The 14,575-nt window shown below is 45.8% G+C and overlaps 1 protein-coding gene across 1 annotated transcript; it reads left to right on the forward strand.

Moving 5' to 3' along the window:
* The first annotated feature begins 6,338 nt into the window (after positions 1-6,338).
* On the forward strand, positions 6,339-12,752 carry LOC120711371. The gene is made up of 3 exons (XM_039996861.1): positions 6,339-6,666; positions 9,504-11,970; positions 12,208-12,752. The coding sequence occupies exons 1-3, from the start codon at positions 6,377-6,379 to the stop codon at positions 12,661-12,663; spliced, it is 3,213 nt and encodes a 1,070-aa protein (XP_039852795.1). The 5' UTR covers positions 6,339-6,376; the 3' UTR covers positions 12,664-12,752.
* The last annotated feature ends 1,823 nt before the right edge of the window (positions 12,753-14,575 follow it).

Raw genomic sequence — 14,575 nt, forward strand, 5'->3', positions numbered from 1 at the left:
CTCTGCCTTTTTGTAGATGTGGCTAACAGAACTCAACTGATCCTTATCTTGAAACAGAGGAGCATCTACAATAGAGGTGCCAACAACCGTGTATAATGAAGCACTAACATGGTAGAGGAATTGTACATGCAACACATGCAGTTTCTTTCATCAAATATTGAAGTTGGTTGATCAATCAAAGACCGCACATGCTGTGACCACCAGCTATCAGTACTTCATTAACAAAGAGAGATACTCGGGCATATTTTGACACCAAATAGAGTTTATCACTTCCGTTGGTCGTCGCTAGGTTGTTGCATGCGTTGTTGTTAAACACATAACCACTATAATTTTTTTCACCATTGGGAAATGTACAATAATTTTGGGGAAAGAAATGTACAGTAACTGGTCCCATGTAGAAAAATAAACTATGCGTTCACCTTTGCAGTGTAAGATATTATTAGAAAATGAAGCTTGAAAATAATTACTGCAATACTTGTTGGTCCAATGTATAATCCAAATTATGTCTAGATAATCGTAGTTTTGGATTCTTGAATAGAGCTTCATTCTCCGAGTGCAAGAAAACCTGTGCGCAATGATTCTACCCTAGTCTCATCGAGCCGCAGGAAGGGTCTATCTCACGTTGAGGGCACTAGCTACATGGCATTTTTCCATGTACCATGCAGCGAGGCGGTTTCTGTGACATGGCTGCCTCCCACACTCTGCTTGTGCACAAGACAATTTGAATTCCAAATGCCTCCCTTTCCGGGGTGACAATTCAGGTCAACCATGAGTTTTTGCCACCCTCGCTCGGCCCAATGTTGTTTGTGTTATTACTTGCCAGAATACAGTCTCTTCTTAGCTTTGTCCTATACACCAGAAGAAATGAAGAGAAGAAGCAGTGGCTTTCTATTTATATGGTTGACATAGTGCAGACATGTACGTGTTGGTAAATCAGCTTCTTGGGTGTGATCTATATATATCTCATACGTTCTAGCTACATTTATGTGAAAAACAAGATCATGGTACGTTGTTTGGTTGAGGTTTAAGAAACCAAAACGCTGCGGTGGCATGTTCCTTTCATAGATGTGCCTGACAGCACAGCTCCTTATTCGGAAACATATATAAAAGAAATATTTCCCACTTTTCACATCTCAAAATTTGAGAACCCACATAATACACTATCAGAAAATAAAGGAGACATGCATGCATGAATTTTGATTGTGTTTTTTTTTTCTGAAGCCCATTCATATCGCCTGTCCATGCATGCTACTTCACTTCATCAACAAGCTAGGTGTGGCACACACGCCTGGCACGTGAGAGGCGAAGTTAGTGTTGACAAGGAGGGGGGCTTATTGGACAAGAAGTTGGTCGCTGCTATCTAAAGAGGAAGAGAGAAGTAATCTGAAGATTAATTGCCGCAAGTTGGTGATCACAGTCATGGAGCTCTTCAACAAGTTTGAATGGAAATTTAGCAATAGAATTCAAGACTAGTGTCTTTAGTCTTCTATTTCTGTTTCGGTTCTAATGTTCTTGCAGTATAAGATGGTCTGAGTACCATGGTTAAACTTTTGTTTGGCTGTAGGTATTCACCAGATGGGTGCAGAGGCCGGATGTTTTTATCCTTAATCTAAAAAGTCCCCAACACTGAGCAGCCACGCCAGCCAGTCAATCAGTGCAGGACGGAGCAGTATGAGTACCAGAACACAGTCTATGACATGAACTGAGCAGTTAGTAGGGATGGCGCCGAGTCGGGTTCGGGGCGGGTATCCGCGGTTTTGGGTTTGCGAGTTTCGGGTTCGGTTTCTAATATAGACCCGCAGATTTGCGGGTTCGGGTACCTGAAATCCTTCGGGTTTGGGGCGGATCCCAAAATTAACCCGCGGAGCTCCATTGGGGACCAAAACCTTCAACCCAGTAAAGGCCCATCTAGCAACCCTAGCAATATATACCTGAAATCTTATCCTCACCACCTCGCCCCCATCCTCTTGCTGCCTCCACCCCCGCGCCCCCTCCAGCCCGCTGCCGTACCTAGCACCCCCGCGCCCCCACCAGCCCGGCGCCGCACGCCTGCACCCTCGACCCAGAGTTCGCAGCCCCCCGCGCCCACCCCGCCCCCGAGTGAAGGTCGGCCCCGCCCTGCCGGCGGCTCGCACTAGTGGCTGGTGCCGCCAGCCCCACCCCGCCGCCGGCCCCACCCGCCGTCGGCTATGGGCTACCTGCTAGCGTGTAACTGCGAACTAGCAGCTATCATGGTCCAAGTGCACATGACCTGAAGACTCGGCCATGCCCATAACGAAGCAGCTTAGCCAAAAGAAACAAACAAATACGTGCCCAGGAATTACGATGACAGTAATTTGTGCCACCCTTCCTAAATCGAGCTTCATGAAGCCTCTCTTTCCTAACGTGACTAACCTCTGTGGAACAAACTAACACAACATGCAGACGGAGAAGAGGCATTTCTATTTCCAATGCATAAGTAGATTGGCGAATGGGTTGCCCAGTTTTATCATGTATGTACATCAAGTTGATGAAAATTACTCCGGTACCCCCTTTCATAAAAACTGGCACATTCATACGGCTGTGGTCCCAAAAGAGCAAAGCTGAATGAAATGGCTTGAGAGCCATGCAGGACGGCTATATATGCTTGGAGCCTTGGAGCTAGGGGTGGTAATGCTCCATGGCCCTAGTGGCCTTTTCACAGCCCAACAAGGCTCTTAAATTATTTAGCTCAAAATTGTATAAAATTAGAGCCCGGTCTTTAGATTTTCTAGTTCAAAATCTTGGGCCCTTTACCACCCCTACTTGGAGCCCAGATTGCAAACCAAGCATGGATTGTTTCATAAGACTCAACTGCATGTTATCATTGCACACCTATTGGGATTTTCTGAAGTTTTAAGGGTACTGCATGTCTGCATAAGAGATGCTTGTGAAAACCATGAAACAGTAAGGTATCCATGGATGGCTCATGTTTATGGATGATAACGTGGGGGGGGGGGGGGGGGGGGGGGTGGAACGGTTACATCAGTGGCTAATGATGAAGGGGTCCGTGGTCATATTTTATGGACAATAATAATTATGAATGCAATCATGACTTATAATTTGTCGGACGGATACCATAATAAGGGACACCCTAACCTAGGGATTAAAACGTCCCCAAACACGCAAAACGCAATCAGGCACTCGGGCCAAATCCTCCCCTGGAGCAGTGCCATCATCTATGCTTGGATGCCCAAATCCTCTTCAGGTGTAAAAAGCCCAAAGACACGCTTAGCCCACGGCCCGACGCCACGGTGCGGCTCCTCCGAGGCCTCACAGGCCGCAGAGCAACCTTCGCCTCGCTCGAGGTCATTCCGCTGAGGCCCTTGGCAGCGCGCCACATCTCCGCCTCGGCCAAGGGTGAGGGGTCACCCTCGGAGCGCAGGCGAACTCCGCCTCGCTCGAGGCCCCCTCGGCCGAGCCCTCCGCGGGGCCTCGGCGCGGGGGAACTCCGCCTCGTTCAAGACCCCCCCCTCTGCAGTCTGGGGCTGTATCCCAACCACCCGATGGGACTGGCACATTTATTGCTAACTACTCCACGGCATGGAGTGGGAGTCAGACGGCGTCAGCAGCCACGTCGCACAGCGGACATGATCGGAATCCCGTCCACCTGCTCTTGTCACTGTGCTGCTGTTGCTGGCGCTGTGTGGATCTGCGGCGCGCTGTGCGGACATGTCTGACACTGCACCACCACTGTGCTACCAAATCTTTATACTTTCTCCTCTACAGGACCCTCGGCGGGCATGGGTAGCAACTCTCGAACGCAGTACAGCCCTTGACCGGGGCGAGGCCGCCGTCAATAGCACCCTTGGCGCCCCGCCTCGTCAAACGCGAAGCACATCGTGCCCTACAGCCACTGCCACACCGTTGACTGGTGCCACAGGACAGGGACACGTCCCGAGCACAGTCAAAGGGCTCCCAAGGACGACGACCACACCTGGCGCCATGCCCCACAGTGCTCGGCAATAGGAACTCTCAACTGTTCTCCCCCGATTTGGGGAGAAAGGGACGACTCCAGAGATCACCCGTGCATGTAACCCGTCCCTCCTTGAGTCTATAAAAGGAGGGAGGAACACACAGGCAGGACATATACACTCGCACTCACGTCTCCCCATATTGGCACTTGCCTCATTCAACTCTAGCACATCTAGAGACTTGTGAGCTTCTCTCCCTCTCTCGCTCAAGCTTGTACCCCCTACTACAAGTACCCCGGTGCAAGATAATACCGAGCTTTCCTCCCTGCTGGACGTACGGCCTCATTAGTCGGAACTAGGATAAATCTAGTGTCATTGTATTTCCTCTTGCATCAACCATCTAGGGACTGGGACATGCAGCATCATTACTGGTTGGTGCTAGACCGCGAGGTCTGGTCACCGACACAATTAGTTAACAATGAGTATGATTATTGCACTATGCTCCGTCATAGTATATTACCTAGGGTTCAATTGGAGCTTCCTCTTCGAAGGTTGGAGAAGTCCAGTCTGCTAGAACTTGATTTGATTGCTGTTCTTCTTTCGAAGTCCACTAAGGATTTCAATAGTTCTGATGCCTATTTGCTGATACTGGCCGAAGCTTCCCTGTTGTGGAACAGGTCATCATGGATAGGTTGGTTTGTCATGCCAAACCTCCAGAATCCCCGCAACCCAAGATCTCCGAACCACTCTTGGACACAACCAGCGGGGCACAAATTCCTGGTGCCTCCCAGGCCCATCATCAGTATCAACAGCTCGGTCTCCGAGCAAGCTTAGCTTTGGTCGTCGTTGGATTGGACTACTTCTTATATAACCTCTTTGGGAGGACGATGAGTAGATGACTTTCATGCGCGTGGGGGCAGGCTGTAAATCAGTAACAGACGATAGGGTTTCCATATCCATATGGCTCATATTTATGGGACAACAATAACTATGATGAGTGCAATCATATCTTATAAGTAGTTAACTGTGAATATGATTTTTACCCACCGTGCTCCAGTTGAATGATCACGGCAGTGCTTTGCATCAAATGAATAGTAATAATCTGGTTAGCTACCTGCGTTTTGGCATGCTGAGCTCGCAGCATTGTCACTATTAAAGAGAAAAACATGTATACTGTACTGTCTGCATTGTCACTATAAAAGAGAAAAACATGTATAATATACTATCTCTGTCGATCAACAATAATAAGAAACACGGCGTTTCACAAGAAAAAGGAAAGAAATAAAACATGCTAGTTTTTGTTTGGCTGGAAAGTTTCTTTGCTTTCATCAGGATTTAGCCACTTCTAGAAAGTTATTTACAAGGTTTCTAGAAAGTTATTTACAAGGTAGTATTTTACCTGAAAGGTATAAATTAATTGAGCTCTATTACAGTGATTGTAAAAAGATCCTGGATATCCTTTCTCAACTCAGGCCTCGTTTGCTTTTTTAAGTTTAAGTCATAACTTCCGTCACATCGTATGTTTAAATATCAATTAGAAGCATTAAACATAGACTTATTATAAAATTAATTTCATAAGTCATGATTTAATCACAAGATGAATCTATTAAGCCTAATTAATTCATAATTTGACCACTAATTGTTATAGTAATCATCCGCTAATAGTGTATTAATTATACTTAATAGATTCATCTAGAACTCTAATTGTAACTTATGAAATTAGCTGTATATTAAATTGGCATCCGAACATTTGATGTGATAGCTGCTTAAAAAATCAAGCCAGGCCTCGGTCTGAGCTTTTGTTTAAAATGTGAAGTTCGAGAAAGGAAGATTGCTGAACACTTAAACAAATCAATCACCTGGTACGATGATGGAGCTCACCGGATTGTGTCGAGTTAGACGCTGTTTGTTTTCAGAGGCTAAAGTTTAGCCCTATCACATCAAAGAGAATCTTGCTATTTAAAATTATTAAATAAACTATGTTTATAATTTTTTTTACAGATGAGTGCTAATTCGCGAGAAGAATCTAATGAGACTAATTAATCCATGATCTGCTACAGTGATGCTATAGTAACCATCCTCTAATTACAGATTAGTACATTATATTCTTCTCGCAGTTTAGTCTCGGAATTCTGCAAATAGTTTTGTAATTAGATTTTATTTTTTAAATATTAAAATTTTCTTTGATGTGACAGGGACTAAAGTTTAAATCTTGAATCTAAACAGCCGCTTGGTGCCAAAGATACCAATCTTTCGGCCCGCGTAAAGACTGATGCGTGTCCATCTGAAGAAGCAACGGTAGCACGCTAGTCCAGGGCTCAATGCTCCCTTCTGTGAAGGGCACGCTCACTCCAGCTACGAGCCAGTGGGGAGGAGGTTGCTTTGCATTGCATTTATACGTATTAGAGCTTTTGGGCACCCATTTCCTCTGGGGGAAACGAACAATGGCGAGAGCGACACCAGCTGGCGCCACCGGTGGAGAGGTTGCTGTCCAGATTTGTGCTGAGGCGGCTGCTGCGGACGCCGCAGCAGGTGGCGGCAGCGAGTCGCAGCGGAGGGAGCGGAGGCTGAACTGCTTCGTGTGGGTGGTTGCCCTCGGCGAGTGGGCGGGGAACGCTTTCGGCGCGCTGGCTTTCGTATGGGCGACCGCGGTCTTGCTCGGCGGCTTCTGCTCTAATCTCAAGCCACAGGATTTCCGGTTTGCCACCGTGATTATCTTCATAGAAGCCTTCAGGTAGGCGTTGATGCTGTTTCAAGATTCATCTGTTTCTCACTTTCGTGGTCGCATGTTGTCGCACTATAGTACTAGTTATATATCATATATGCTTCTTGTTTGGTATGAAAATATTTTTCCTTGCCACACTAGCCCCGCATGTCAGGTCACCTTTACAGTGTGAAAATAGTTTTATAAGAAAGTGTGGCAACCATTGGCAGCCTTTATAGAATTAGATGAGTCTGATAGGCCCCTGCAATTAGAAAAACATTTTGCTTCCCACTTGTTATCTATTTTACATACATAAGTATTAGAAACTTTTGAATAACTTTAGTCTGTAGGATAATCCATAGTTAATCAGAATTGCTTATACTAATTCTATCCCATTTGGTTTTTTTCTTTTCTGCCGAGTCCCCCTCCATCACAAATTACTATTTATTTTTGGCTTTTATAGGTGTACATAACTTTTGATATGCACTTAGATATATACTATGTTTAGATACTGAAGAACCGAACAGGCGACCAGAGGGCGTGAATGGGAACCTCAGATCCGATTTCAAAAAACCAGAGAGAAAAAGTCCCTAAAGCACCTGACACGATATCACACACACAGAACACACACAGAAGCTTGTCAAAGAAAAACACAGCAATAAACTCACTGGCACATAAACACAAGCAAAACTGGGAGTGAAAAACTGCCGGAGAGAAAACACTTCAGAAACTCGAGGCAAAGGGTTAGTGCACAGGTAAAAAATAATAACTAGAAGAACTGGAAGTAAATCTAGCTAACACATGCACAACTTAACTAAATTATGTTTTGCTTTTTCAGGTTTTAATTAGCAGGAAATTAATTAAACCTAGAGCAAGAAAATAAATCAAGAGTTAGAACTAGCCCTAGAACATAATTTTTTTTTTGGAAAAGGGAAACTTTAGTGATGCAATGATCCATTGAACACCTTCCGGGCGGAGTTTTGCTGATGAAGAACAAGCCCAATCAGAGCCGGGATTTCCCACACACGCACTCAATCAATCTCCCTGCACAATGCACACAAAGGAGCCTCCGCTAGACTTGCACGATAGATAGGCTGCCCCCCGCCCCATTTTTTTCTTCTTTCACACCATATCTCTAACTCAATGACTAAAATACCCCTACAATTATAATTAAGGTACACACCCACACATGGGCAATTTCGTCCAACTTTTTCTCGAAGCATCGGTCAGACCTGACGACTTTACGACTTTGCTTCGCCTCGACACAAGCTTCGTGATCCCACCACCTATCCTCCGACCTCCTTGGGCTCTCCACCCCAATCCCACCAGAATCCTTCCCCGGATTTTGATGCCCAAACTCGGAAACCGTCCATCGATCTTCCGATCCTCGACGCGTGTCACCAGCATCCTCCACCGCCCGGGCGCTAAGTCTTCCCGAGCCTCCGCGTGTCACCAACATCCTCGACCGCCCGGGCGCTAAGTCTTCCCGAGCCTCCGCTCGACTTGCACGATCTCCATCTTGACTTGGTCAACACGGTCACCCCGTGTACTCTTGCGCTTGTCCATGTCCCCAGACGTCAGTCACCGTAGCTAGTCGCACGGCCTCCTGGTCCCTCAGTCCAAGCCCAGCATCCGTCCTTCAGCGCTCCCGGTCCATCGGCATGAACCCGCATGACCTTCACCTTCGCCTCTGATCGCCGCCTCCGACTTCCACGCCTGCACACCACAAGCCAAGAAACACATTGCACGACATGACTCATGCCATGGTTATCCTCAAACTCAACCCAAAACGCCAGTCCTTTGACAATCACTCATTATCAGGCTCGAACCACAAGGGCACATATCAACCTTGTGTTCGCAGATACATAGCAAAAGTTATGTATCTAAAAAAGGTAAAACAAATTGTAATTTGGGATGGAGGGAGTATCATTTATTCATATATATACTTTGTAGCCTTTATCTAGTAATGGTAGACTCCCATTCTCGAATACTCTATATGCAGTTGTATCCTCATTCAAAGTTTTTCCTCTTTTGCATAATAAGTATGACCATGTGTGTTCGACTTATGCTTAGTTAAAACCATACATATATATATACATATATATATATACATATATATATATATATGCATATATATGTACATATATATATGTACATATATATGCATATATATATATGTACACATATACATATATATGTACACATATACATATATATGTACACACACACACACACACATATATATATATATATATATATATATATATATATATATATATATATATATATATATATATATATATATATATATATATGAGCCATTGAAGTCTATATGCTTGATATCATACCCCAGTTACTTGTATATATGCGTGGAATGAACGGTGAGTAGGTGACAAATCTAAAAAAAATCAAAAAGAAAAACGGTGAGTCGGTGACACCCATCGTGTATGTATAGTTTGAATTTACTTTTTTTTAGGGTGATGTTAGAACAAACCTAGGGCTTAAATTTAATTATATTTTTGTAATTGCGTAGGCTGGTAGTTTGATACAATGGCTGTTGTTACCAACAATGATTAAGTTGAGTCTTTAAATTGATGGTTAGATGTTTTCTTCCTTTGTAAGATTTGTTTCGTTGTCTTGTGTGTGTTCCATGAGGATTACATAGAGGTCACATGATAGATTGACCTCCTGGTCTAGTGAGAGCGTGCCGCCACGCCTAGCCTGGGAGGATGTATCTAGACATATGTTATATCTAGATGTATAGCAAATACTATGAATTTAAAAAAAACTAAAACGATCTACATTTTGAAATGGAGGGAGTAATATTTATAATAACTATTTCTGAATCTTTGGTCTGCACACGACAGGATTTTTAGCCGCAACTACAAATTGGACAACCAGTCCTTGTTCGGGACCACGAGGGCACTCAGGTGGATTAATGTGTCCTTCGCTCACATGTTGGGGCGGCCGCAGGAAGGGAATGAAGTGGTGCTGACCATGGGTTTGTGGATAGACCTCATTAACTGGTTGCCGGTGGATGGATTGATTTTCCTGGTCATTCTCCAGGAAGCGTTAATGATTGTTATGAGCAAGATGCAGATACATGGTTATCCTCAGCTGACGAATCGGTCCCGGCGGCGCAGACGATTGTTGCTGGGGGCTGTCCTGGTCGCCTTCCTAATCATTTATGGTCTTGACTCAAGCAAATATCGGGGATATCTCGAATCCCCGTCAGAAGATCTCAAATCCCCGTCAGAAGATCTCAAATCCCCGTCAGAAGATGATGATGATGATCATCACTTCTATAGCATGCCAGCAAAGTTTTCCTCCTCGTCAACAGAGATACTGACACAGGTGGTGGCAGCGTTGCTGCTCATTTTCAGACCCCCAGTAGTTGCCAACTTAACAAATACTACTTACGGCCGCCGCCTATTGTCTCTGGCCAAAGTGATCTCAGTCGTAAGCCTGGGTTTTGGCTTTGTGGTGGCCTTGTTCGTGAGGCAACCTGAACTTCCCACTAACTTCCTCAGCAGCATAATCACAGCATTCACAGTAGCGGTTCTGTCGCTAGGCAGCCTGCAGACTCCGGCAGCGAACAACACTCTGCTTGGTGCCCGCTGGATCGATGTCATGATGAACATATTGTTCCTTTGGTATTTGCTGCTACCTAACCCGATCTGGATTTTCCATGATTTTTATGGGGGGTCCCGCCGAATCACAATTATCGCCGCCGGCCTATCATTATTCGTTCTCTGGGTAGCAGTGCTGCTGATGGAGAACTTGCAGATCCCGGCGGCCGCCCTTCAGGTCTTGCTCTCATCTTCAAGGTTCCATGGCCTGCAGACTGACTACGGCCAGCCGCCGCAGGACAGTTCTACTAGCCCAAACCTGGTGCCGGCAATCAGAGTCTTCTACGTGCTGGCGCTGTGCGAAGGGTCACTCTACATCACCGCAAGCATTCTCGGGCTCTTCTCCTTCTTCCCACGCAGATCGCTTGTCCGTCACTTAAAACTCAGCGGTCAACAAGGAGCAAAAGCCATCGATCTGTACTACGAGTGTGCCTACTCAACATGCATGGACACCGGCCTGTTTGCCGCAAAGAAGACGCTGAGCCTCGCCGGCTTCGCCACGGAGTCCCTTAGCTCCGGTTCCAGTGAGGTGAGGCTAGCTGGTGCTCTTGTCCTTAGCAACCTCCTGCATGAAAGGGAAACAGATTATTCCAGCCAAGAGCTGAGGTCAAGAATCATCAGCTCCAACAAAACCGTGTCCATGTTGGTTGGCATGCTCGGATGGGCAGATGGACGAAACAGAGATATCAGGCTGCTCGCCACTAGGATCATCACCAATCTGGCTGACAGTCTCACAATTTCTGAGGTCCCGGGCATGCTGAAGTTGGTGTCCTCGCTCCTTGATGCCGATTATCAACCAGCAAAGAATGAACCAGAAGAAAGACAAGATTCCTTGCTCGAGTCCGCCACAAGCGTCGTCAATGGGCAGAGGGATCAAGCAAGTTCAGTGCAGACAGTCCCTGGAAATAATGGAGGGTGCCATTGGTTACGGCGGTGTTGGCGGCGGACGAAAGAGAAGTGGTCAGTTGTTCTGGAGGAGCAGCCCTTGACCCATCAGGATTCACTCAACATCCTGGGCATGGTAATCCTCGAGAGGCTTGCTCATGACCCTGACAACTGTGCAGAAATTGCCAAAGCCACGTACCTCATTTCCAAGATTATAAGGCTCATAAGCTACCCCACCGTCGACAGAGAAAGCAGCAACGACCACGTGCAGCAGCATGCGGTGATATTTTCATCTCTGAATTTTGTGAGGCGGCTTGCAATCACCGGGGAGACCACTGGGGAAGCAATCCGGCAAGAGCTGTGCAGGAACTCCTTCTTGCTTAACAACCTCGAATGCGTCTTGGAGTTGGAGGACGGGCGCATGAGCACTGAACTAATGAAACTGGTGATTGAGATCCTAACCAAGCTGGCCTTCGACAAGGACGCAAGGGAAGAGATTGGGAGCTCCAAGGTGACTATTTCCAAACTCATGCATGCTTTTATCGGGAAAGATGGACCAACCGACGCGTACTATGATCAGTCCCTGCGAATGCCCGCAGGGGAAGCACTGGCAAACCTTACAATAGAGAACCCTGCAAATTGCCTGGCCATCTTGGAGGAACCAGGATACGAACTTATCAAGGATCTCAAGGACATGCTCTGTAAAGATGAGTATAGATATGTAGCTGCAAGCCTACTGCAGAATGTTTGTGCGCATTCCAGAGATAAACTTGGCCACTATCAAGGTGCAGGTGACCACCTGTCGTCTTCCTTACCAATGGTGAGTGTCTTCTGCAACTAAGATACTAGTAGTCTATTGACTGTTTGACATGTTCGGTATTGTTATCATAAAAGTTATTGGCTTAAATTTTGAAATATAAGCCGTACTGGTAGAGCTTTTTATCAGTGGGGTTGAGTGATTATTAGCAATCGTAGAATTTTTTTCCTTGCCATTGAATTAATCTTGGAATATAGGTGAGTTGCCTGACATTGTTCACCACACCGTGCATGCATGCAGCTGATGGAGAATATAATGTCATCCGCGGGGGGCAAACAACTGGAGCCCCTGATCGGCCTCGTGTCACAAATTTGTGATGTGATCCCGGAACCATTTGCCCGTGAGGTGCAGCGTCAGCTACAAACCAACGGATCATCAGGTCTTGTTCAGAAGCTGGTGGGTACACTCAACTCCAACAGGAAGCCAAATCCTGAATACCCAAGGATGAGAAGGGTTATAGTTGAGATGGTGATATCGATTGTGAAATCTTGTCCTCGCTACGCCACTATATTCAGAGACAAGGGAATGATGGAGGCACTGAGCAAGGTAGAAAGGACCCCATCCAAAGTGGAGAAGTACAGGGTCTTCTACGGCAACGTAGGCGTCGTTCCGGAGAGTGGCTCCCCCCTCGCTGCTCTAGTGGCCACGGCAAAAGGGTTGTTGGTTCATCCTGCAGCTCCAGCTTTGGGCGCCTAGCTAAGTCATGCGTTGGTTCATTCTGTATATGCATGTGAACGCATTTATACTGTGGCTGGGCCATACAACAGACCATGCCTTTTTCTTCTCCTGTGCTCCTCAACTGATTATATTCTACCATCTTGTAATATATATGAAAGGCACCCTCTCTCTCTCCTTTAATGTGCCTTACAGGCTAATTAGGTAAAGTGCTACTACAGTCGCGCAAGCTATTTATTTACTGCTGGTTGAAGCGCATCTAGGCCAATAGATGCTAATGGTAAGTTTCGGTGATTAATAACAACCGTATGCGACTAACGTGTGTTTTGAAGGAAAAATTAGTGATTAGTCTAGTCTCATATCAAATGTGAAAGGAGACCCCTCAATTCGGAACAACCATGCGTGCCAAGGACTCACTTTTAAAGATTAAGGATCTTTCTAGTCTCAAGTGTCACAAGGAGATGAAGGACACTTGATTTAGGTAGGGTTTATAGTTTTTAGTTCTTGACCGGACTATTAAGAGGGGTTCATGAGTTAGTAGCTTGACCGAAATTGAGTTGGCCTTAGAAATCTTGCACACTCGCTCAAAAACAGCCCAAGATGGTCAATAGAAGTTAACACAACGCTTGGAAGAAGAAACAATCGAAATTACATTCAAATCCAAGTCGATTCAGTTGAAAACGAAGAAAAACAGCAGCACCGGTTTAACCGATGCCTTAGCATCGGTGCATCCGACGCTTGGTGGAAGTTCTGACAGCCCTGTCGGTCTATCTCTCTGGATGCAAGCAGAAATCAAATCAACAATCTCTATATCACCGGTTGAACCGATGGTCCCATGCAAAGCACCGGTGCATTAGATATACTATGTTCTAGAGAGCATGTTTTGGTGGACCTCAACTCATCTTCACCACCGGTTGAACCGACGCTTCAGAATCAACCACCGGTGAATTGGATGTACTATGTTCCAGAGAGCTTGTTTGAGTTGATCAATGAACCTCTTCAGCACCGGTTGAACCGATGCCTCTACGGAGCATGCACCGGTGTAATGACGCAAGCCTGGATACAGTGTCAGAAACCCCAACGGCTACTAATTGGACACAGAGAGACCGGTTGAACCGAAGCCTCAAATTTGTCACCCGTCGGTTCTTCCGGTGGTCACGATTTTTCTGCAGTGAACTTCCAACGGCTATGTGACCCTCCACACTCTATATAAGGACACCCCCTAGCTCATTTGAAGTGCCTTTGACACCTTGAATACCTGAGGCCACCCTTGAGAAGAAGAGAAAGTGGTTTGAGCAAAAGAGTGAAGATCTAGTACATTGATTGTGCTTCAACATTGAAGAATTCAACCTTTGCAAGTGTAGCAAGTGTGCTTGAGCTAGGGCCAACTGAGTGTAGGTCAAGTGAAGGCTTAGGAGCTTGTTACTCTTGGTGTTTGATAGCACCTAGCCGGTCTTGGTGATTGGGGGGTTATTGGTGAGCTCTTGGAGTTTGTGGGAGCCCCAAGACAAGAAGATTGTACACGGTGTGAAGCTCGCCGTTCCGGAGATGGAGAAGGAGCATTCTTAGTGATCACTTGCTCCTTGGTGAAGCAAGGGAGCTATACCCTTGTGTGGGTGCTCCAACGTGGATTAGGGGGGATCGTCAACTCCTCGATACCACGGAAAAAAACCAGTTGTCTCGTGTCCCTTACTTTTATTTCAAGCAATTAAATCCATTTATTGTTATTCTTGCTTTTGATTGCTTGTAGATTGACTAGGATAACTTGCATGGTTGTGTGATCTCTTGCTTAGGTTTTGATTTTTCTAGTGTGCAACCATCTAGACAAAATGATCATGATAGTGTGTTTACCTACCTAAGGATCTTTTGCTAGCATGCTCTAGTGACTAGATTTCAAATTTGTAGATTGGGCAATACTAGTCTAGGTTAAGGA

This window comes from Panicum virgatum, chromosome 6K (genome assembly GCF_016808335.1).
Source record: "Panicum virgatum strain AP13 chromosome 6K, P.virgatum_v5, whole genome shotgun sequence".
Classification (NCBI taxonomy): Eukaryota; Viridiplantae; Streptophyta; class Magnoliopsida; order Poales; family Poaceae; genus Panicum; species Panicum virgatum.

Excerpts from the sequence above, each read along its gene's own strand:
- LOC120711371 (XM_039996861.1), top strand. The coding sequence starts at position 6,377 with ATGGCGAGAGCGACACCAGCTGGCGCCACCGGTGGAGAGGTTGCTGTC. Across the intron at positions 6,667-9,503 it reads ATCTTCATAGAAGCCTTCAG|GATTTTTAGCCGCAACTACA; the intron begins GTAGGCGTTGAT and ends TGCACACGACAG. Across the intron at positions 11,971-12,207 it reads TGTCGTCTTCCTTACCAATG|CTGATGGAGAATATAATGTC; the intron begins GTGAGTGTCTTC and ends GCATGCATGCAG.